General features: G+C 38.2%; 1 protein-coding gene across 3 annotated transcripts in view; it reads right to left on the reverse strand.

The window, feature by feature from the left end:
* Positions 1–25,409, reverse strand: part of CTDSPL (CTD small phosphatase like) — an 85,379-nt gene that overhangs the window by 36,864 nt on the left and 23,106 nt on the right. For all 3 annotated transcript variants that reach the window (XM_074869521.1, XM_074869535.1, XM_074869527.1), the window contains exon 2: positions 529–683. In XM_074869521.1, coding sequence (XP_074725622.1) covers positions 529–683 — 155 coding nt within the window. The remainder of the gene's footprint in view (positions 1–528; positions 684–25,409) is intronic.

Below are 25,409 nucleotides of genomic sequence, written 5' to 3' on the forward strand. Positions count from 1 at the left end.
TAAACAAAACTTAATAACCTGGAAAAATGTCAAAATCCAATACATCTGGACTCAGCATGCATTAAATATAGGTGAACTGGTTAGGAAAAACGTCCAAACAATTATAGTTCTCCCCCTTTCTGAACTGTTTTTATGTCACTGAAAACCCTTTCAACTGACATTCAAACAGGCTCCACTACATCCAGTGGACACATTTTAACCTTCCTGTAGTTAGGAAAGAGAACCAAAGCTAAAGAAAACTCAGCATCTTAAATTTTATAAGAGGTCCACATTTTTTTAGTGTCTTACTCAGGTTTTATATGTTGTTTGCCTATAAAATGTACAGTGCCAATACCCTTCATGAAATTTAGTTTTAAATTGCAGCTGAATAGATAGTATTAGCAATTCACCATCAAAACAGTAATTTTTTGTTTAACTCATAACATGTTCCCCATGAGGGAAACCTATTAAAACAAACCTTCAGAAGCACAGAGTTAAACCCTGGTTACAAAAGACCTATATATTAGCAAAATAAGAGAAAATCCTGACCTTCTGAAGTCCTCCATTCTCCTCCACCAAAGGAGGAAGAGCACTGGTGCTATTGGTAGATGGTGGTTCGACATTGTAGTCACGAAAGCAGCAGAATAAGGTGCTAAAGATACTTCGACTCCTCTGCTTCTTCAAGCTGATATTACATTGGGACACTAGGAAAAAAAAAAACCAAACAGCAGAAAAATAAATTAATGTAGCACAGACTTCGTTTTCCAGACCACAATGACTGAATTTGAAATACATGGTTACTACCTCAGAAGTCCTTCTCAAGTCTTAAGATAACCTCACAGAGATTTTCCATCATATCGAGACCTCCGTCCTTCTGTTTCAACACATTTTTTCCTTGTCAAAACTCACATGGTGACATTAGCCTATTACTGATCAACCTGGATCTCTGCACAAAGGTTTTCCCATACTAAGATACTACACACTGAGAGTTTTCCTAGAAACATCCAAAGTAGATACTATGAATTACATTAAATAACTTGCTGCTAAAATAGGTATCTGGACTGAGGAAGCAAACAGGACTGATCTAAAACAGAAGAGATGCAATAAATGCCTACTGATGCACAGGCATATTTTCTAGCCAAATACACGATCATGTGTGGAACATTTATACTCCTGCAAGGGTCAGAAAAGGATCTGAGATGTTTCCTCTGTCACTGTTTAACAGCATTGCTGGAGGACAAAAGTCACAACACAGAGACAGCACTGTGAGCTGCAACACTGGCTGCAGGAGGAGCAAGTCTGCAGAGGGTGTTACTAAATAAACAGGAGTCCCAGCCTTTCTTTTCAACTTGCTTATTGGTCTACAAGGCTAAAAAAAACCCGAACTGGTAAAAAATTACATACAGCTCAATGAAAGCAAATGTACCATTTTTAAAGACTAAAAACTGTAGATAAAAGTAATGGTTTGGAGAAAAGAAATGCACATTTAGTGATTTCCCTAAGATTTGAACTCCCCAAAATTAGATCTTGAACACACATTAAAATAAAAGGTTGGAAAAAAATTTTATAATATTTTAAGTAATACTTGATTTGGTCACCAAATATTTTAATGCTCTATTGTTAGCTAGATGTATTTGTTTCCTACATAAGACTGCAACACCTGACATATTTAGCACTCTTCCAGGGCAGGGACTGGCAGATTCACCCTTTTCATCTTGTGCCTTTCGTGCAACCCTTTTATTTTGATGTTTGTTTATACCACTGCAACATATGCTTCTGAACACTACCCTTGCTAACATCCCATGGTAACACGAGAGACAACCATGTCATATGCATCTTGTAAATAACTGCTTAACCACAACTATTACCATGAATACCATGCACCCTGCCAGAGACAGGCACTCCTCTCTGCTGTCCTGCCTTACCTTAACCAATTTACCCTCTCCATTAAGCAGAGGAGTATCTTAGACTAAAGAGATTAATGGCTTCCTTTTCAGGGTCAACAAATGATTTAATTTAAAATACATGCAAACAAGCCCAAACAAGTTATTTTTTGTTCGTTTTTTACAGCTACGCAGTAGTGCATCTTAAAGTACCAAAACCTTTAGAAGGTGGATTACACTGAGAAAAAAGGATGCTATGAAAGTTGTAGCACCAAGCAGGTTAATAGCCATCCACGCCTGGCATAGTTTATTTACATTCTTCATTAGAAGGAACAAAACACTCCCCCCATCCCAAAGTTAGTGGGTAAGTGAAATTCTTGGTAAGTCCCATTACACACATCAATATATAATTCCCCATCTTTCTTCCTCTCTCAGATTATTAGGGAACTGCCACATACATCTACATTCCTCCTGATATTACAAATATATCAAGTGCAATCGGGGCAATTGGCAGAAGATATACACATAATATAATTATTAAAATGTAAAGAAAATATCAGTGAAAGAAGAGCTGTGTATGAAATGGAACAAATCTCTCCTGGAAGACTTAAGGGATACCATAGCGCTCTGAAGTCAGAAGCTGTGCAGGTACACGCGTGCACTTTGACAAGAAAGCCTCATGGTGCAGATTTTGAGTGAACTTTCAAGTACTCTCTGAAAATATAACAAAATCTTCTGATTTTGTAGAGTCAGCATAAGCTAGACATTGATACTTTCTCCTCTCAAAGCACCTGCAAGGTGTCCAACAGGTCCAACGTAATTTTCTGTTCTATATGTATTTCCGTATTTGCCTAAATATTTTTCAGCCTTAAGGGAGCAAGCTATGTTCACGTTCAGCTATTAATTGCTACTAAGAGGTAAGTGTACTGGTATCGAAAACTAAATGGGTTTTATAAACTTTCACCATTTAGAAAGTACTCAAGTAACAGAATAAAATCAGAATGTTACATTCTGTTTGCAACAAATTTGCAGAAACATGCATTTACAAATCCCCAAAGGATACCTGTGCAGCTATGAAGGACTTTTTCAAAACAGCACTCAAGAAAACTTGTAGCGCAAGCACAAACAAGTTTGTTGCAGTATCATCCAGGCAAGGAGAACTCCTTTCTGACCTTAAACATTGCTGAAATTAGAATGGGAAGCATAGTGCTGTGTGTCATGTTCCCTGCAGCTACTGCCACAGAAACCTCCCTAAGAATTTGTATTTTGTTTTCAGTGTCTACTTAAAAATATGACAGCAAATAGTCACATCTGAATGCTTAAAACAGAAATGCTCATACACTGCATTTACGATAAGCTTTTGTCTTTCCTGGACTTCATAAGGTACGAGAACATAACGTTAAACTTCATTCTGCAAACAATTTTTGTGCATTAAATAGTTCTCCAGAAGCCAAGACTGCATTTTATAATAAAGTCCGATTTAGATTCTAGGCTGGGATTGAGATAGGTCTTCAATGCAGGATCTGTTTCTATAAAGTTAATAAGAAGTGTTAAGCAAGAAAAACTAATTACCAAATGTTTGTGTAAGCAATGCTGCAGAGTACTTTTGAGCTTAGTCTTTGGAAGGTTAATGAACACCAACAGCACGCAATGAAAAAATTTACCTGAACCATCATGTTTGTCCCCAAACCTCATAACGCTAAGATCACACCATGGATGGTCTGGACACACAAAGAACCATATTAACTGATTACAGGATGAAGTCCCAAATTTTCAAGAGAAATTCTGCCCAGTAACAACTACAGTGTTTAATGGAAAGGAATGAAAGCAGAGATGCTGCGTGGGCTCCGATGCCTATGGCTTTATAAAGACACACGTGGCCAAGAGACACTGGAACTCCTCGTCTCTAGTGATTCCTCAGATCTGTTCACATCTTGCTGCTCTGAGCTGCTGTTTGGAGCAAGCCTTTCAATTGGGTATGAATTACAGCAGTGTTTTTAAATTCATAACTTACAGCCTCAGCTGCATGCACAGCAGATCAACAGGAACAACATAACCATTTAAGAATGAGCGCTTGTATCTTCTACATAGGGATAAAAGAGGCAGTAAACAGAGTAAATCTAAGTAAACATTAAAAAAAGGTCAGACAAAACCTACTGATTTGTTCAAATCCTTTTAGAATACTTGTCTTCCTTGATCAAATTATACATTTCAAATCTGGCCGCTCACCTTCACTTACTGAAATAGTTGTTCTAGGAAACATAATCCTTCATACTGTTTCTCATCTTGGCAATTTTGCCATTTGTAATACAATGGTGTTTCAAACAGGTCTTTCCACTAATTTAGATGGTATTTTAAAGAGATCTTTTTTTTTTTCTTTTTTTTTTTTTTAAATAATGTATTACAGAGGCCTTACTGTGACTTAATAAATGATAATTTTGGATGCAGTATGGAACAGAAGTTATCAAGTGGCCATGTTGTATTCACATACACAGGTATTGCATATGTAGAAAAGATTTGCACTGTGTCTCATTTTTAGCAACTGTGAGTGTGTTATGCATCACAGAAAATAGTTTCTCCTTCCTTAGTTACAATGGACCACATGCAATACATGTGCTGTTTGCTAGATTTGCTTTTCTTGAAGCAGTGACAGTACAAATATAACAACTATAAAGGTGTAAAGAGGCATTAATATTGAATCACTACCATGAATTTAGGTATTCTGGATGCTAGCAAATTTTAAAGAGAAAAAAAACTGCAGAGGACAAAACCTGGTGTTCCTTAAAAGCCTATAGATAAGACCAGGTAGTAATGATGCTGGAATGGTAAACTGAATTATCTAAACTCCAAGTCTGAGCAGCATCCAGAATACGGAATTTAAAGGACTTTTTCTTTTTTTCCCTTCCATCTGTTGGGAGTTACAATCTTGATTTCTGGAACTGATCTCCTATGACATCCACAGAAGTACTATACTCACTACCCCTATCACCACTGAATGCTGAAGACAGCTTGTAAGTGACCTTTTCTATCTTAAACACTGCATACCAAACACGTAAACACCGTGTACCGGAAAAGCCCAGGCAAAACAACTTTGCAATATGAAAAGACGTTATCCATGAAAGCAGAGAAAACTGTAACCAGCAGATATCTGCAGAAGAGTTGAAGAAAGGAACAACATAAGACAGAGTGATGCCTTCCCTTAACACTACCCCAGGTACACTCTAACTGCAGTTTAAGGACCTTCTTACCTGAAGACATCAACTGCATATGTAACTGTTCTCAACAAATTCCTCTTTCATGACTTTGTCCCATCACAGTCAACAGTTTAGCTGTTTCGTAACTCTGATCCTCCTCGTTTCTTATCTTTCTACTGTCTCCAATTCATATTTTTGAGCGGGAGGAGAGGGACTAGAAACACACACACAATATCCAAGATGAAAGGAGAGCACCGTGAATTTATACACCCACACAATGCTTTGTTCCCTTACTTTTCTAATAATTCCTAATATCTTATATGAGTTTTATAACAAATGAACATTGGGCTAATGTGATTTTTCAGAAGATCTTATTGTAACATCACGATCTCTTCATTAGTAGATACTTCAGGCATCACTACAAATGTAAGTCAAAAACTCCTATCTCTTCCCATGCAGAATATTTCCCATGGCTCTACACTTAATTTCATCTGCTATTTTAGAGGCTAGTCATTCAAAATCATGTCGCCTTCCTACAACTCTTCACAGTTAAGTTTTAAATCTATACACAGATGCACAAACAAATACACACCCCTTTCCCTTACAAATCTTATCACCTTATTTCCTTTTCCATATGGTTTAATGCTACACCAAAGAGCAGACTGCACAGATCTCTGTGTAACTTCTTTCCCAGGCATCTCATGGAGGCCTGCAAGAGCCTTCAGAAAGCACTTTGTCAAATTATCTGAATTTGTAAAAGATTATTTGCAGACAGAGTCAGAAACAGGAGAACAGCTCTTCCTGCCTAGGAGGGAAGTCCCTCTGGTGCGTATTTTCCTGATTTGAAAGCGCAGGGTCTCGCCTATAATTTCCAGATGCTATTTCTAAAGACTGCTTGTAACCTGTGTGGTACCCACTGCTTGCAGGTAAGTTAATTCTTGAATGGCCTGCAAGTTTCTGGAATCAAAGACTGTCCACAGAACTGTGCTTATCGAGGTCTTCTGGCAAGTCCTAACGAACCCACAGCACTACTAAGCCTGGGGAGGGGTTCAAGGAAAGATAAAACCAGGCTTTAAAATAAATTACTGCAATCACATAAGCTTAAATGGAAGATATGCAACCATACTGGCTGGTTATACAAAGAGAACAGGAAGAAAAAAACCCCAAACACCACACCCCAAATATTACAGACAAATGCTATAATGGAAATTAATACAAGAGTATGCTAATAGAAGTCATCTACAGCGTCTTCTCAAACCTCCTTTCACTCAAACCATCCTTTGGAGGCAGAAACATTGCACAGTTCCAACAGCAGCACAAGTTACACAGTAAAGAAAAAGCTTTTCCCTCATGAACTCTATTCTGAAGTAGTTTAGCTCAGGCTTCTCCCATCAAATTTTGCTGTAGTTGTGTGAAACTACAACAGATTGTTGTGCAGCTGTCATACAATAAACCCCTCGCTGCTGCAGCAAGCCACCATGGGATGACTGGTGGGCTCCTAATGCAGCCCACTCCTCTGCAGTGCCTGAGCAAACTAATTAGCACTGAATTTTTCCTAATTAAATTAAAGCAATAGCCAGTTCTCCCAAATAATATAAATTGGGTAATAAAGAGACTTTCTGTGCGTTTACAGATGAACTTGCTAAATGCAGTAAAATTAACATCTGTGTATCATGAACCCTTCATGAACAAGTTTGTTTGTAACACAAAATGGAAAGACACAAGTCAGAATAAAGCAGTATTAAACAAAGCCTTTCTCCAAAAAGAAACTGTATCTGATCTTATTAGAAAAATAAAATTTTATAACCTTTATGACTCAAGCTAGAAACAGTTAAGTAACAGAGAACCGTTAACTTTTCTTACAGAGCTCCTGTTTTTGTGATGTATTGATGAGGATAGAAATTATTTTACAATACTTGGTGCCAAATCTGTACATGATGCCCATATAACTTTGGCTTTAAATGCCATTTTCAGTTTATCATTGAAAAGTTTAATCTTCCACTTAAGCTTTGCAGAAAATATAGCAATAACAGCACTGTTACATACCTGAAACAACTGCCCACACTGGTTTAACCTTCAAACATATATAACCCAAGGAAATTGCTCCATTTATATTCAGCATGATATACCCCTGAATTATCTTAATTTCAACTGAAGCTGGCAACCTCTTTCCCCCCCAAAAACATTATTAAATAAACTTAAGGTTTTGGGTTTTCCACTGAAATTATTTCTTTGAAGGCAGGGATCCTAGACTAGTTTAGTGAAAGAAAAATCTTTCCAAAACATTTAACTCACCCTCCTCATCAAACCCTTTCCCACACACTGCATTAGTAGTCTGCTCTGGATGGAACTGATTGCACAGCTAGGGGCCAATAAATAAAAGCTTAAATGTGTAAGACAGGTGGGGACATGGGGAAAAAATAACCAAGTAACTTATTTTTACTTTTGAGATAATCTCTTCATCTCACTTTCAATAAAGTAGGTCACTGCACTTGGATCTGAAAATATGTCAATATGATTTATGAACTTTTAGAAATTTTAGGAAAAACTGAACATTACTTGTTAAGTCATTCCATGATGTTCTGAAAAACAAGTTCAGAAGTTGCACCAGTACAGTAAGATCAAATGGTTACACAAGAAAAAGAGGAGTTATCTAGTGGGTATCAGAACACTGCAGTTTACTTTCCATACCTGCGAAAGTCCTACAAAAATACACTTTCATGTAGTACCTATGACAAAAGGAGAAGAATCATCGGGATGAACATTAATTCAAGACAGCTAAAGCTGTACAAAGGAAAAAGACCTCTGCCTAACCAAACAAAGCCTTGGGAACACTTTTGTTGCGACAGCTTAAAGTAAAAAACTACTTTTGCCCTACATAAATTATTTGTAATAGTCCTCAAATCTGGGTGGATTAAATATCTGCCATTGGTTACTGGATGCTCATTTTCTAGTGATCAGAAGTAGTGAAATTCTGAAGTAACTTTTTTAATACACAACTGAGAACTCAGCACTGCTCTCTCTCTACAAGTCTGTGATGCATCATGAGATAGATACAGCTAGTAAATGTTAAAAACAGCAACTGTACACAGAAGCCTCTTAACTGACAAGGAGGGATAAGAAATCATGAAAAGGCTCAAAATAGCACAAAAACCTGACAGATCCCAAGGCAAATTCCAAAACCACAAAGCAGTTGGTACACTTCAGTCTGCACACTGAGGTTTGGTTGGACATAGATATATATGATGGTAAAATCTTCGTATCATATGTGTCAGCTTCTCATATAAGCCATGATTTGAACACCTGTGCTGTCTTGCAGTGTTGCAGTATTCAAGAAGTTAGGAGGGTTGCTACTAGGAAATGCTATGTTAAAAGAAATGCATCTGTCAGAGCCCAACTACTTGTATTTATTCAGCTTGAAGACTGAAGGCAGATTCACGCTTCAGGGGCATATGCATTTCATAATGAAGCTGAAAAGTTAAAAACTGTTTTAACAACCAATTAACCTGCTGAACTAAGTTTTGAGTGAAATACTTTCAAGTTCAAATTAGCGCAGATTTTGGCCACCTTCTTTCCTGCTCCAGTGCTTGACAAGCTAACAGGGCTACATTGAGACCACTTCCAATTTCAAGAAGCAGCACATGTAGATTTGTATCTTCACAAGACTGAAAGGTAGGTCTCCTTGTGATCCAGGAAGGAACTAATTAATACTTAGCACTTTCATTTTTGTGCCATACTTTGTGCCTTGCCACTGGAACATCCAGGGACAGAAGATGGATGAGAATACAAAGGAGAAGTTAGGAGATGTCCACCTTCAGCAGTGTTCCAGTAACTCCTCCAGCAAGATGAGCCAGGGAGTTGCTGTACCTTTGCCTTCTACATGAACAGCTGGACAGCATTTAAACAGAAGCTGAATGTGCCCATCCAGCCTTGCCTGGGTTCTCCTCTGAGCTAAAGGAGAGACCCAGCTATGCACATCCATCCACCTGGTCAGCATGTGACATCCTGCGAGAGAGCATCAAGGATCAAGGGCCCGTAACAGGGTGCCCTGATCTTCAAGGCTGACCTGTGCACGTTTGCTTCCTTTTCACATAGGACTAAGTAGCAGCTGAACACACTAAAAAAGTGCTACAAACATATACAACATTTTCTTAATGCGTGTATGCATATATGTACACATATATGCATATACATGCATTTCACAGTTGAACCTTTTCCTAGTTATTTTCTTTTTTTGAGAAGAGCCACAGCACTTCATACATTCCAGAGAAGCCTATGGATATAAATTCTCAAAACATACACATGCTTAAAAAAATAAAACTAGTAAATAAAATAAATAACTAGCCACACCCCACAGCCCATCAGCTGGTAACCTGAAACACTAACAGAGCTGTCACATGTACAAAGGACCAGAACCACTTGAAAAAAAAGATAAAGAATTAAAAGAAATAAAACTCATCTCACTTTCACACTACACACAAGGCAAGGCTGCAGTTTAGTGTTTGCTGGGAGAAGTGATCAAACTCCAAGTTTTTTTCCTTTTTCTAAAACAAAATATTTCACTTCTGAAGTAAAATTCATGCAATGCAAAAGCAGTGCTTCAAAACAGTTTAAGGGAAAAATAAAATACAGCAAACAATGCAAAAGTAGCTCCAGTACCAAAAGATTACTACCATTTTTAACTGAATGGAAAATGATGCTAACTGAACTACGCAGGCAACATTATGGAGATGTATTATGCTACAAAATAAACATAACTTTCTGCAGTGACATTATGGAGCCATGCCTCTGTACCTCTAGTGCTTCAGTAAATTTAATGTTTAGTCTCAGCCACAGTAATCTATAAATAGTGTAGAAGTAATATCCATAAAATATGATACATTTAAAGTAGCAGCACACCATGAAGATTCACTTAAAAAAGATGTATTTTCTGTAAAAAAAGAAAATCGAAGCATTTCAGAAGCTGCAGCATTTCTTTGTTGTTTGAGCAGCTCAGTCTTTGCTCAGTCTGGAGATTTTCCCAGCGCCGAGGTTTGGAGCGGCAGTTGAACAGGAAATACTGTGCAGTCTGTGCATGCATTACATTCCTGTCCCGCCCCGAGCGGGCGGCCGACAAACAAACCTTTCTTCTAGTAAAAGACAGAAAAAAAAAAAAAAGAAAAAAAAGAAAAAAAAAAAAAAAAAAGAAGGCAGACTGCACAAAGTTCACCAGCAGATGTGGCCTATGAATCCAAACCAGCCTTTTCTGCTGATAGAGAGAATTCGATGCATTTGCAATGTTGGTGTAACGTCACGGTTTTGTGAAGCTGGATCAGCAAAGACCTGGAAGTTTAAAGATGCAAAACCTGCAATGCTGAGCTTCTGCAGGGTGCTGTAAGTGAGCAGTAATTGCATGTATGTCAGAGTGTTTAAGAAGGTTTTGCCAAATATTAGTAGCAGCTTACAGTTAAGCTGCAACAGTCGATCAGAACTGAATTTTGTACAGCAAAAAAGACCTAATTGCAAAAAGAGGATTGTTTTATTTCCATTTTATGTGTAGCACTAACAAACAAGGACTCAGCACTTAAGTTTGTCTTCAACCATAAAGTAACAAACACGAGCTAGTAACCAGAACATATGTTTGTGTATCTCGACTCTTTTGAATTGCTCCCAGGTTGGCCTCTTAAATCCTGGAAGACATCTAATAATAATTTGTTAAATACTTGCGAGGGAAGGCAAAGGAGAAACAAACAAATGGAAACATGAGCAGCACACGGGGTCAAAATGGCAGCATCGCAGAGTTTGTTAGTCACGGTTGATACCCTCTGGCATCGGAAGAGGATTAGAGTCAAAACGGCAATAAAGCAAATGTAAACAAGCATGTGTTTATAGAGAAAAAATATGTACAGTATCCGATCTGCTCTGCTTTGGATTGTGCTTACATGTAACATGGTAGGAAAGGCAGAAAAGAACAACTTGCTGAATGCTGAGTAGCTAAAACACAGGAAAAGCAGATACAAGAGAGCAACACGCGGGCATCTGAAGCCATCACTCAACCAAAGCAGTTAAACTAATTCAAAGCTGGTATAATAAAAAAAAAACAAAACCAAAACCAAACAACAGTCTTTGAACCAATGATGATTAAACAAAAAAGAGTGAAAAACAAGCTAAAGAAAAGCACTTTTGGACAGTGTGTTTTATTACACATGGTATGAATGTACAGACAGACACTCGCACGTGGCACAGACACGCAGCCGCTGCAACCCCAGGCCACGTTTTCCTTAAGTTATGCCATGAAATCAGTATGAAGTTACTGAAGAGCTGTAAAAGCCCCTTTTTCTGTGCTCCACAGGCACAGTGCAGTGTGTAAAACACCAAGCTATCCACCAGCTGCACATGTTATCCAATCAATTAATTTTTCAAGTCAAATTGTGATCCAAACCTGAAGAATATTGCTGGGTATCATACGCATGATCAGCTCATTTCCTTATCAAGTTTTTTCAGTTTAACAAATAGGTGTTTGGGGTTTTTTCCCTCCCCGTGACCAAATTAAGATGAGTTTCTGCCTCCTGCTGCAAACAGTTTGACTCAAACATAGGTGAGTTTTGGTATTCTTTTTTTGACTTGAAAAGTATGAGACAAGTGGTTCACCAAACCCAGTTGTAGAAAAAAATTTTTCTACTCTCTTTCCCCTCAAAAATACTAGTACACCTCCAACCAAAGCCTTATCAAAACCTTGCTCATCTGAGGAGAGTAAGCTTAATTTACTTTCCCAAAGTACAGCCGTAAGGTGTTCCCACAGAGACACAGCAACATTCCCAACTGTACTTTTTGCTGCAAATACTTCAGCAAGACATCAAATCTAAAATATTAGTCTATTTTTGCAAGCTTTCTCATCTCTTTCCTAGGAACAGCTTGCAAAAATGCTGTTAAAGGCATCCCTTTATGCTCCCTAAATGCTCCCTTGCAAGAAAAAGTTTTGTTTCTCCATTTCGCCTTCTGAATTTTTTGTTCGCTCCCTAGGGATATTTTGGAACAGGCTACAATTCTCATTCCTGCCAGAGAAGTCACTCATCCAAAGTTTGCTCCCGAAAAGATACATCCGTAATAGTAAAATTAAACTAGGATGCCTTTTTCTTTTTGTAGCTCCTTTGATGCCTAATTCCAATTACCACTTATTTCTCCCAACCCACTGTTGTTTTGTGGATATTGAGTGCAGTTCTCATAAAACATCCACTCTGCGAGAAAGTACACATTTAAAATGACGGTGTTTCTGGTAACATGTTTTACAGAATGAAAGCCATTTAAATCATGTAATTTCTGGAAAAGGCTCTGTCTTAATGGAGTAAGTAACATGCATGACTACTTATAAAATATTTACCTTCTTTCTTTGGAAGAAAAATAGAAGTTCTGTAACTTCAAAAAGTCATTGACTTGAATACAGATGTAGTTATTTGGACCAAATACTGTTTTTTCACATTCCTCCTTGCCCCTCACCAAATTTCTCTATATTACAAAACCCAGATACAAAGGAAGAAAGAACCCCACTCAGTAGGAAGACGAAACTTTCTTTAAATCTGTGCTTCAGTCATTAATATAATCTAAAAGTAATAGCTGTTTCTAACAACTAAAAGTGCTCTTGAAATCAAGTTACACCCAGCATATAGTTAGTAGTATCACTTCAACAGGTTATTTAAATCCAGTGCTTCTGGTACCAAAATTAAAACATCAGATTTTGATTATAAACTGAATTGTTGCATCTTTAGTTGCAGGGATTTCTCAAGGAGCAGTCTGGAAGTCACTTGAGTGTATCTGCTGGAACAGAATCTGACTTAGAGGAATCGTTGCTAAAGTAATTTTTCCTCCAGCTTTAGCTTCCATGGAGTATCTTTTACCCAACCTTAGATTACCCTTCATAAATTCTTTTTTAAAAAATACTTGTAGTACTTATGGATGTGTACTACAAGTGCATATTACAGAGAGAAAAATGTTTTCAATTTTATTTGCTTTTTTTTCTTCATTGCATCTATGCACACCAGTTAAGCTAGAAAGAATTTTGATGAATTTAAGTTTTCAGTAAGATCTACACTTATTTGTAACTATATCAAATCTAAAGTGATTACAACATCAACCACTGTGGGTTTTCAATTCAATTGAAGTGTCACCTGCAGAACAGCAGCACTGCCAGTTAACTCTGACAAAAATTTTATGCTGTGGCTCATCTTTCTGAAACAAAGCATCTATTGTTACACTCCTAAGTTTAAAAAAAAAAAAAAAAAAAAAGCAAACACAAAAGCATACTGCACATTCTCATTAATAACTTGTTAAATACCTAGCATTGCCCTGATGAAGCACGAGCCCTCTTCTCCACAGCATTCAAACTCCTCTTCTCTGGGGTGTATTTAAAAAGGCCAGTAGGATACATGCTGTCATTTTTGAAAGACAGTGTAATGTACTCATATTAAGTTTAAAACATCGAAATGTCTACCTGAATCCTGATCAACTACAAAAAAAAAAACCCTGACTATAGAGGAAGGAACAGCCAAAACCAATACACATCTGACATTATTTAAAAATGTTCAGGAGTCTGATACAAAGATTTTTATGTCCTCACTGGTTGGATATGTATGTTGTACCAAAACACGAAGTTTAACTAAACATCAAAACCACCTTTAAGAAAACATTCAACTCGCCTCATTCAGCAAGCCCCTAATTTATATTAAAAAGTGTAATATTTCACATTAAGAATTAAAAAGCCTGAAATGGTAACTATCAACAGTCTATAAGGTAATTCAACAAATGCCAGCAACCACTGTAAGAGCAGGGACTGCAGGGACTGCTTAATATTAAGTGTATTTTCAACTGATCCCAAGAAATAAATCGGAAAATATTAATTTCTAGCTCCTCTGACCTTGTACTTTGGACTCAAGATTATTTTACCCTTCAGCATTCCCAGACCATTACAAGCAGCACATGCTCACCTGGAAATATGATATTCAGAAAGCTAAAACTAGATTAAGAATGAAACAAAAGATACAGGAAACTGCAAGCTTTGTATGATAAAGTTACTACAGTTTTGACCAAAAAAAACACCCAGTGCCCAACTTCTAGAAATTCCTTTCTAGAACAAAGCCACAGTTTATGGCCTGTTTAGGGATTCAGATAATAAAAAATGAAAATAAATTAATTTTTCGTATTCCATTAAGCTTAACAGGAGGGGATTTTTAAAAAAGCATTTTGGTGACTTAAGTACTTATATGCCTCTACCAAGCTGACAGTTCAGCTGCAGGTTGGGACAGCTGCAGACACGTTTAATTGCTTCTCCAAACACCCAGAACATCAAGTACTTTTGACCTATTTGAAATATCCTAAACTTTGTACTAAGAGGAATGCACACAATTTAATACCCATGCTTCAACTTCTAACAATCTGGTAAAGCAGAAAGCTACCCACTTACATTTTACATATAAGTCATGAGAAAGCATGAATAACTGATTGCTGTATAAGAACTGAAGATGTTAAATAACCAGTGTCTTGAGGACCACAAGTTTGGAGAAGATAAAAATAAACTGTTTCCTTAATTCTACCAGAAAAAAAAAAAAAAAAACCCAACCAAAAACCAAAACAGTACAGTAACTTTTTGTTGTTTACTGGAGCAAAAATTATGACATGTAATTATGTGGATACATTCTACAAAACACACTCCTGTTATCCCGAAACAAAGGCCATATATTGATCTTATCAAAGGTAGAATAAAAGGTAAAAATAGCACCTGCACCCATGAACAAAATTAAAACTCTTTCCTAGCTTACTTCTTCAGGATGTGCCTTTGTGCTAATTTTAAGAGATAACCAAGGCATGGTGCAACAGAAATTACTCTAATTTTACAGCTCACCCAGGTCCCAGACTCTTTCAACCTACATTCTTGCCCAAACTGTTTATGCAGAACATTTCCAGATCAGCTGGTCTCTGCCCAATCTGGCAAAAAAAAAAAAAAAAAAAAAAAAGCTGTTTTCCTTCGTCACTGATGCAGTGGCAAGGGTGAGCAGTTTATTTAGTACATAATGACACAATACTACCCCCACCATTTTGCATTCTTTTTTTTCTTTCTTGGGATAAAAGAGCCAGACTTTTACCATTTACATCAAACAGATCTTACTGTCCTGTTGTTCTTGGCGTTAAAGAAAGCCAGGTCTCACAGAGCACTTACTCTTCATCTCTTAGGGAGGTACGATCCTTGTCTTATTACCAGCACTTCTAACAGCAGAGGTCCCAATTAAGCTCAGAGGAGAGAAGCAGCTGATGATCTCATGCAGGAGCCCAAACCAGATGACTGATCCAGTACATTTATTGCACTTAGCTTAGATGGAAAATCCTAGGCATATGGACCCATCAGCGTTAAATCCTATTAAGCCTATACCTACAAATATACTCAAGCACTTAGAAGGCCATCTTTAGGATTTGCCCCTTCTCCTTCTCCAAAAACAATAAGCTCTAACCTTACCGAGTCCCAGCCAGCACCAACACTGAGCATTGCTCCTCTTCAGTTACTTCACGCTCTCTGCACGGCTCCAACTGACTTGGACTTTGCCAGTTTGCAGTTAAGATGCCTGCACCAGCTCTTCAAGCAGGTGTTCACACAACAAACCCCACTGTGATGTAGGTCTTAACTCAAATGGAGACAGAAGTGGAGAGCAACAACAATTTCTAACTGAAAACTCTACGGGTGCCTCTGGGATACCTGGCTGTGTGCAGCAAAACTCGCACTGAGAAAAGCATTGCCTGAGATGGTCACACCTGCCACAGCTGTGTGCACTGTTTATCCGAATAGCTTTAAAAATCCCTTTTGGCCCGAATAATAAGTATTATGTCCTGTACTATAAAACAGCATAAGTGATTTTAAAAGCTTTCTTCTGACTACTGGCTGAGTGCTATCAGTTTGGGCAGAGCCTCTCCCTGCCCATTGAGTTCCCTCTGCGCAGCCCCAGCATATTCAATGAATTACTAAAATCTAAACAGACTGCTGCATTTGAATTAATCTCCTGAAGCTATACAGAACCAAAGCAGAAAAGCATTGTATGCGACTGCATGCCTGCTGCAAAACAAGATAACTATCTGGCATCTCTCCCACTCCTATATAACCAAAACGGGGAGGACAAATAGCTGCATATTGGCTTCATTACTGCCTTTCTTACATGACCATATTTCTTCTTGGGGACACAGGAAAACACGACAAAAGAAATGCATGACCAAACATGATTTTCCCAGAACAAAACTTAACAAAGATCAACTGTACAAATCTGGAGCTAATTCTTGCAGTACTATGGAGACATTCTCCTTTCTGCTGAAGTAAAACTCCAGTAATATGTGTGCAAGAAAGAAGGCATGAGTCCCCTCCCACAGCCCCAACACAAGCAGGGGATTCCAGCCCTACAAAACAAACAAAGCAAGGTCCGGTGTGCTTAAGACACACACTGCCAAAAATCTCCTGCCAAGACCCAGACAGCTGGTGGTGGGAAGTTTTTGGGTGGTAATGGGTCTCCACATTGAACAAAACTATTATTTTTTTTTTGTTTTAATTACATCATTATAGCTCCAAAGTAGTTTCTGTGGATATTCTCCTTAACCTCCTGGTAGCTCAGTCATCAGCCCAGCTGACCGCAGGCAGTGTTCACAAAGCGAAGCTGATAAGCACTTGTAGGGCGTAATTCATCTGATTTGTCTACACTGGAACCCACCCTAAAAATGCCTTCCTCCTCCCCTCCACTGAGAGCTGCTGCTGAATAGCTCAGCTGTTTATACTGCAAGCACTCACAGTTAGGGGAAAGATCACCATCCCCCACAACACTGATTTAGTCTTTCCTGTAAGTCACTGGAGTTGGCCAAGACCAGAAACAATCCATCAAGCTTGCTTATCTTAAAAATGCTGCAAAATAACCCCTTCATTTAATCCTTCTGCTCCTCTACCCATAACAATGCAACTATCTCCTAACCACTCCAAACTATTAATCTGCATATCCGAAATACATAATGTTGTTCATAAGAAAAGCAAAACAAAACACAGGACTAGGTCTTAGCATGAGGTTCTTCAACAAGGCTGAATCAGGAACAGCGAACACCAAACACAACCTCCCACACCCACGTAGTGTACCCCAGCTTTCCGGATTCCTGGGGACTCCAGCAAGTTCTCTATGATGCACTGCAAGAAAAATGTCACGGTACAGAAAAATCTGATGACAGAACATTTCATGGAAGATTATTTGCCCAAAGTATTATGTGTACTAATGCAAGGATCACAACACAAATCACAAGTGAAAAAGCGTCCGCAAATGGGGCAAAGCTTCTGGATGGGCTTTCACAGCAGTTTTTTCTCCGCTCTTTCTCTCTCCTTTTGCCAAGAGGTGAAAGTGGAAAGTTTTTTCATACAGCGGATGCCTTGGTCACCGAGTTAGTACTTAAGCAAGCAAATTATCCACAGAACTTGGGGGTTTTTTCTCATTTGAGAAAATTCAATTGTTCAAAGATCTTATGTTTTATCAGTTAGCTCACATTCATAGGTGAGTCCATGTGCTGAAGAGTCTGCTTCATCCCCTCCTTTAATGAAGGATGAGCACAGTTTCCAAATACCTTCAACAAGCCACATGTTAAAACATGCCTCACCACCATCCAATTACAACGAAGGTTATTACAACACTCATGTAATGTTTGTGCCTGCTTTCTGGTCACAGGTTTTAAGTTTCCCACCACTATCTTTAGTCTTTTGTTTAATCCCAAAGATAGGTGTATCTTCATGAATAACAAAAAAATTGCAAGTCCTACAAATCTGTGACATTCCTCCTGCTCTTCTGCTTATGGTACAAACATCTGTATCAGTTGGTTTTTTTTTTACGTCATTGGAAATTTCACTGCAAACATTAAGGAATGTCGCTGGAAGTGAATATGTAAAAAAAAAGAGCTAGAAATGTGTAATTTCTCTTGCAACCACAAGTTTTGGATACTCCTATTAAAAGGAAAAACAATACAAAAATCCGAGTAATGACAGAAGATACTAACTAATCCAAGTGACAACTGGGGACATAGAATTGAAGTTCCCTTAAAACTTTGGATCAAGTGACAAAAGACAATACTGTATTGTACTTCTTAATAGGATACATGTACTGTAAAGCAAAGAGAAAAAGGTCAACCCCACCAATTAAGACAACCAGTTAAAGAGAACTAGATTTACTTTCTGCTCCACACCAAATTTCCATTTTTTTTTGACAAGTGGCTTCATATGTTTTGTGCCATGGTTCCTTGTCTACATACAACTTTTTAAACCCAGGGTAAAAAACACCTACAGAACATTTCCTGCTTCATTTTTATTCTTAGGTAAGGCACACACAAAGTCTTTCACTAGGAGCTTGGGGCTGAATATATACTAAAAATTGAAAGGTGATCATATAATTTAATAGTAAGGTCTAGAGGAGTACTTAGCTTGTAACATCCTAACTTTATTCCCTTATCACAGGTAGCATAAATTCCTGCAGTGATATTATGCACTGTTTTATCCAATGTCTAGAAATGACATTAACCATATCTAGGAAACACTGCTAGATGAGGTCCTTAATATTTAAGTAACAATTTAAGTTATGCGTTCCACAAAATATGATTGTGGTGTTTGGATATTACTAATCACCAATATTTTTCCTATTAATAAATTAATTATCGCATAAGATTGTAGTAAGGCAATGGAAAAACGTATCTTGAGAGCTCTTGTCTAAACATGCAACTCAGTATTTTTTTTCCTTAAGTCATTTCAGGCAACTAAACCAAGCATGATCTAGGAATGAGAAAGTACATTGAAAAGTCCAAATGAAAAAGATCACTAACAATGATGTCACTTGGCTTATGCTTCTTGTTTATAGTGATAGTACAGCAGAAAATAATTACAAACATTAAGTTCGCACCAGGTTTAAAATATTCCATATTGAAAGAATTTCTTGTATTACATAATGCAAAATATCTTTAAGTATTTCTCCAAATTCCATTTATTCCATAGATAGAAAAGCTCACACACATTTTGCCTGCCTTAATAAACCAACAGTGTATACATATATGCATGAACACATTGCATGCATATGCACACATCTGGAAAAGCTAGCTTGAAAGTGATACAAGTAACAAAAATATGTAGCCCAGCCCTGTATTCAAACCAGAGGTAATAATTCTTAGACATGAAGTTTAAAGCAACTTCAATGAACAGCCACTCTGTCATTCTAGAAAGCATATTCTAACTAGAATTACCCTGACTTTTTTTAGGAATTGAATTCCAGTAATATTGTATGAATTATTCAATGATCGTATCAGCTTATTTTCAACAAAATTCTGGTTTCTCTTCCCTGAGGAAATTCCAATAGTACTTGCTTGCACCACTCAGTATTAGCAAGAGTTAGTCCTTTACATTATTTTTTTTTCTATACAGATAATGTATTCTTCCAGTTCATTTCTGCTGAGGGAAGAAAAAGGCTTTTAGCTTTGCTTTCCTCATGAATAATACATTAAAAATTTAATATTAGAGAACAAATCTTCTTTTTAAGCCTCCAGAAACAGTATTATATTTGCCCTATTACTTTGAAAAGATTTATGTACACATTTAAATAAGGGTAAACCATAAGCTCCTGTTTTCCATAATTAAGCTGTAACAAAATACTTCATCATTTATCAGATCAATTCTAAAACAATACCGTATAGCTTTGTAACTGCCACCAAAAAAGATAATCACTTACCGTATCCACAATAAGGAGTATAATACATTTTGGTCCATAACTCAGTGTTATAATCTGAAGTGGATCAGATTTTTCCAGCCATTCATAAAACCCATTTTGTTTACACGAAGGAGACAAGAGAATCCTGATTTCAAGTAGGCATCTACAGTCCACATTACTAATAGCGTACGCAAATAAAACCAAATCCCACAAGCAAAACCATTTACAGCAGCAAAAATTATGTAAGAGAGCAGAGGAAGCAAAGTAACTGCCTGTTAAAAGGATGAAAACTTCTAGGAAGAAAAGAGTCGTTCTAAGAACGGCAGCCGCATCGATCTCATGCTACTTGTTTAAACCTTGACTCTACAGGGTGATGGCTCTACTACGGCCTCAGGCTTCTTATTCCTTCTTAGGCTTGTATAAAAATAAACAAACTGTGGAATATGAACCCAGATGTTTCAGAAATCAGAAAGCAAGAGTCCAATTAGACTGCTACCACAGAAGTATTTTTAAGTGTTTGTGTCTGGCAAGACTGAGTTAGAAGGCAGTATTGCTGAGGTCAACTCCCTGGAGCCTTCAAGTATCTTTTCCAGGAAGCCACCAGCAAGTTGAGGACACTTAGGGAACTGGACAAGGTGTCCTTTGAGAAAGGTGCACATGCACTACAGTCTGCAGAATAAAGGACAAATATAACAAACTTTCTTGTCTTTATTTCTATGCACTGCCTCTGCTGGAAGGATGAGTAGAATGGGGGAGGGATATCAAGGACAAGAGAGTCATTTTTATTACGGTGACTGGAAGAAATTTGTTATGGGCTTGACTGTATGGCTGCAACTACAGGACTAAGTCAACTTTGATCCCAAATACCCTTTAAAGATATCTTTTAATTTCTCTTCTTTAAGGTACCGTGTTCCCCACTAGCTGGGATACTCTGCTCGTTATCACAGCAAGAGGGGAGGAAACTGAGTGTTCTATCATTTACCTAATTTACTACAAATGCTTTTAAAATTAAGTATTTCACTCTGGGTTGGATTTTCAGGTGGCTCTTCACATTCCCTGTAAAAAGACAGATCTAAAGGTGAAAGATATGGGAAACAGAGACTCTCTAGTACCTGGTTTGCAGAGAACTAGCTTGTAAACACTGATTATCAGTTCCCAGATCAGAGACTGTGGAAGCAAGCTGTAAACCCTGTCAAAAACACATTTCTAACTAAGCTTTCAAAGGGAAGTGAGGTCCCAGCAAGGTTTTGGAAACAGCACTCCCGAGTCTCTTAGCTTTGCGGTGTTCGAGAGACAGCCTCCTACAAACCTGCAGCTCTTCAACTAAAGAGCACTTAATTCCTCATGTTATTTTTTTCCAAGAACTTCTATTTTCCTACTTCTCAACATTTGCTTTAAATAATAAAATTCATATGAGGAGCTCTTCTACTCAACCCTCTCAGAAATAAAACCCTATTGCTTTCTGAACTGTTAAAACCATGAGAAACTGCCAATCTGCTGAGCGGCCCTCATCTAGCCCCTGTGTTCAGCACAGAGAAAGGGCAGCTTTGCACAGACAGTGACTGCCCCAAATGGCAGTCGTGTCCCACAGCAGGAAGTCCACCCAGCAGCAGCTGGCACACAGCTCAGCAAACCGCACAGTCTATGTTTGTCCATTACCCTTTTTCCTTTTGGCTGGCGTTTCGGGTTCGTGAGCTCCTCTCCCCTTATACAGGAAGCTGGGGCCTCAAGCTTAATCCTGCACATTCAGTTCTCTTCTCTTCCAGCTACCACTACAAACATATTCTCCCAGAAAAAAAGAAAGCACCGAAAGCTCTTGCAGTCAAATCTTTGCTAAACTTCTCCACAGTGAGATTATTTCTCCCTATTTCTGGGAGAAAACTCAAGGAAAGAAAGATTAACAAATTCCTGCAGCTGAACAAACACACTAAATGTTATTCATTAGGACAGAAAGCAGATAATCCGTACCTAAAAGTACAAACAAACCTTGCAACGCCACTACAACCAGATAGCCATGAATGTCCTAATATCCTTATTCATGTTTCAACATTACACTTCAGCCACTTTATGTAAGCATAAAGTCACTTTATGTCATGTAAGTCATATGTTACTTTATGCACTTGAGTACTTTCACTGGCTTTTGTGTGGGGCTGGGGAAGTGGCAGCAATAGCAGATTTGTGGGAGATGGGTAGGAAGATGGGGAAGATGTGGTTGCAAGCAGAAGAGCTTGGTTACAGCAGCCTGGGAACCCAATGCAGCAGACTGAACGGGTAAAGGGAGGAAGGAGGTGTCTACAACTCTTAATTTATCTTCTTTTAGTCTGAAAGCGGTTGAGTTTCTCTGCCCTAAGGCCATCTATCCCCTCTACTGCTCTGTCTCCCCGCTCCACACCAGTCTTGGGACTCTACCATCAGCCCCTTCCATCCTCAGAGCAGCTTGTTTCCTTCTCAGTCTTCCTTCTCAGTCTAAGAGGGTGAATCTCCTTTTCCTCTGTATTGGCCATTACAATATCGCCAGGACCACTCCAGTATGTTCCAGAGGGAAAAAGAACAACCAAACAAGCATCAAATTTCTGTATCGGGAAACGTAGAGTTTTGTAACGTTATTTGTGTGTGTGTGTCCCAGCAGTTTCCTCAATTCCTTCTTCCTGAACCTCATGGCCTAAAATAAGAGTAAAAAAATCCTTCCTGTCATCCTTTCCAATTATTTTGGCATGTCCTCAATTACTGACTCTAGGTAAAACTACTATACTATACATAAAGACACCTGCAATTTGCTTAATTGTATACATGACACTTAAGAAGGATGGATTGCCCAGTTCCAAGGCTCACCATTCCTTCAGTTGCTAAGATCAGCAGCCAACTTCACTACAGTTTTTACTGGATTTACTCTAAATAATTTGATATCATTTAAGATGCAGACAGCACAGCAGCAAATTACTGTTGACTTAGACACTGACTGTTGTATCGAGAGCCTCATCAAAAGGAGCTGATGTATCTTCTAATGCCTGTGGTGTGCTAAATAACGCCAGCCACTCACCAGAAGTACCACAAGATGTGTGAAGGACACCACAAAACAAGGACGTATAGAGCACTGTCCCTAGCATCAGGCCCTCAAGGTATTCTGCAAGAAGTATTTGATATGGCTAAGAGAAAAGGGTTGTTCTCAAAAGGGAGGGAAGAAAGGCTACTGCTTTAAGTGACAGCTGAATTCATTTCTTCTAGGTTGTTTGACCTGTACTTCCAGCGGTATGAATGAACCTGATGCTTTATAAATGCTCATCCTTTATTTCACATTCAACTACAGAGATCCCATAGCCATTTATGTAATGTTAGTAATGTAATAGCAAGAAGAGGTGGGAAGGCAGAAAAAAAAGTGACTATGTATGGATTAACTACATGCAGAATTAACCACACCAACACACCTTTTCTGCATCAAAAAATGTATGCCAATACCAGCACTATTGTAATTTCTGTTGCAAACTATGAAATGTTGCAGTCACATCAGTCACAGAAACTATGGACAGATGTATAAATAAATAGAAATCAAGATTCCCCCCAGGATAAAAAAAGTTCTCAGTTTGTCCAGCCTTTCACTGCAGGTCAGCTTTTCTAGCCTGATTCCTTTCTCCCTGCTTCTTGGAAAGCTCTGAAATCAAAATCCAGTGCTCAAAGCTTTACACAGCAGTTCAGAAGTCTTTCCAAAACAGGGTACAGCAGGACGACTTCACCGTTCTCACAAATCAGCTGTCATGTTGGAATGCGTAAACAGCCATATAATTTTTTTTACTGCTGTGTGTCAAATCCGACTACTACAAATATCTCAGGATTTTCTGCAGACTAGCAACACAACTAGTTCTGCTTTCTTCTCAGTTTCTGCAGTGCAATATTCCACAAAATCTTGAAATAGTCTGATGAAGTAACATGAAAAACACAGGATATACATTTAGCTCATCCAGTCCCTTTCTATTTTTAGTGGAAACACCCAGTATGTCTTATTTCAGTACCTGCAGATTCAACATATTCTCCACTGCGTCATCCAGGTCATTAATGGTTGTCCAGTGCCAGACCTACAACAGACCACTGCACAGTCCCACCTGCCATATCCCTTCAAGGCCCTGAATTATGCAAAGATTTCTGCACCCACTTTATACAAGTTTATATGCAGACCACATTTTTCTAGTTTAGAGCCTCAAAAGCTTCACTTCAGCTCATGGTAATCTACTAGTTTTTCCTTTCCTTGTTATCAAGTTACAGAAAAAAGTTCACCTTCTTTGACGTGGTTTATTTTTGAAAAGAAAAATCTGCTGGATATTATCGGTTTCCTTGGTTTCTTAAAATATTTCTTATGCTTCCATGTTTCTTTCTGAAAATTGAAATTAGAAATTATGAATAGGGCAGCCTAAGTATTATGTTCATTCTTCTGGTTTTTTAGAAGCTTATTTACACTTCCCAAGGTGTCAAAGGTAACAGCTCACAGCTCTGAAGTTGTATAGTTTCACACAAGCCACTAATCATCCAGTGATTTAATTTGCCATCTGCTCTCAAGTAAAGTCTTAGCCAAAGACTGATACAAGCTTCCCTTCCCCCATTTTAATAAAATATTTTAGTGTCAGAAGTTGGTAACTTCCTCTTCCTGCTGAGCAGCAGACCAAATCTTTTGTCTTCCGTTCATTACTACAATACTCACTGATTCTTTGTATTCCCCACAGCTACTGCTAGGTGTATGTTTTGGCAAGCACAAGTCACAGAACATAAAAAAATTAATTTAGAAAAATTAAAAACAACAAGAAAAAAATATAGGAGAAGTAAAAATACTCTTTTATACTTATCTCACCTCAAATCATCCCTATCAGAAACTAGGTCACAGACTTTCTGCAGGCTTCCTTCCTTCCTTCTTGTGCTGGAGAAACTTATCAAGTTAGTGAGTTACTATATTTTCTATCCTTCATTTGAACTGGGACAGTCTGTGCTTGTCTCCATAATAAAAAATTCTGTTAAACTGCCACCTCATCTTAATTCCTCTTTTGCTTTCAGGTTTGCATCTATAAAAACACTGCGAGTCGTGACTCCCACTTCTTGGAGTTTACCAAGGTTTGCCATCTTGTAGTGCACTGATTTTAATGGTCTTTTGCTCTCTTTCTCCCTCTTCCCGCCTTGAATGCCACCATTCCACAGTTACCCTTTCTACATCACCTTCCAATGCTGTGGTCTTGGTGCCTCCTTACCTATGATTCAGTCATGCCTTGAAGGATCTCTCTCTCAGCTTCCCTTCCTACATCACAGGCTGTTTGAACACTAGGAGGATGTGCTGGATAACGTGTCCTGCTGTACTCCTTCACCAAGGGTCTAGTTGCAAAAATCACTTCACCACCATCTTCTGTGGTTTGAATCACTCCGGGACTCTTATACAGTATATAAGGCACATGCTAATTGCAAGATGCTATCAGGTACTTGAACAAAAGCAGAGTAAGGATACAAAGACGTCCAAGAAAAACTACCTACCAAAATGTGACTGTACTGACATCATCAGTAGTGTTCACTTTTACAACCTAATATGCTAAGAAGAGACATGTTTTCATGAAACTTGGCCACTACAGAAGCTTTATGGTGCTACCACTGTACAGTAA

Source organism: Strix uralensis, chromosome 1 (assembly GCF_047716275.1).
Source record: "Strix uralensis isolate ZFMK-TIS-50842 chromosome 1, bStrUra1, whole genome shotgun sequence".
NCBI classification, from domain to species: Eukaryota; Metazoa; Chordata; class Aves; order Strigiformes; family Strigidae; genus Strix; species Strix uralensis.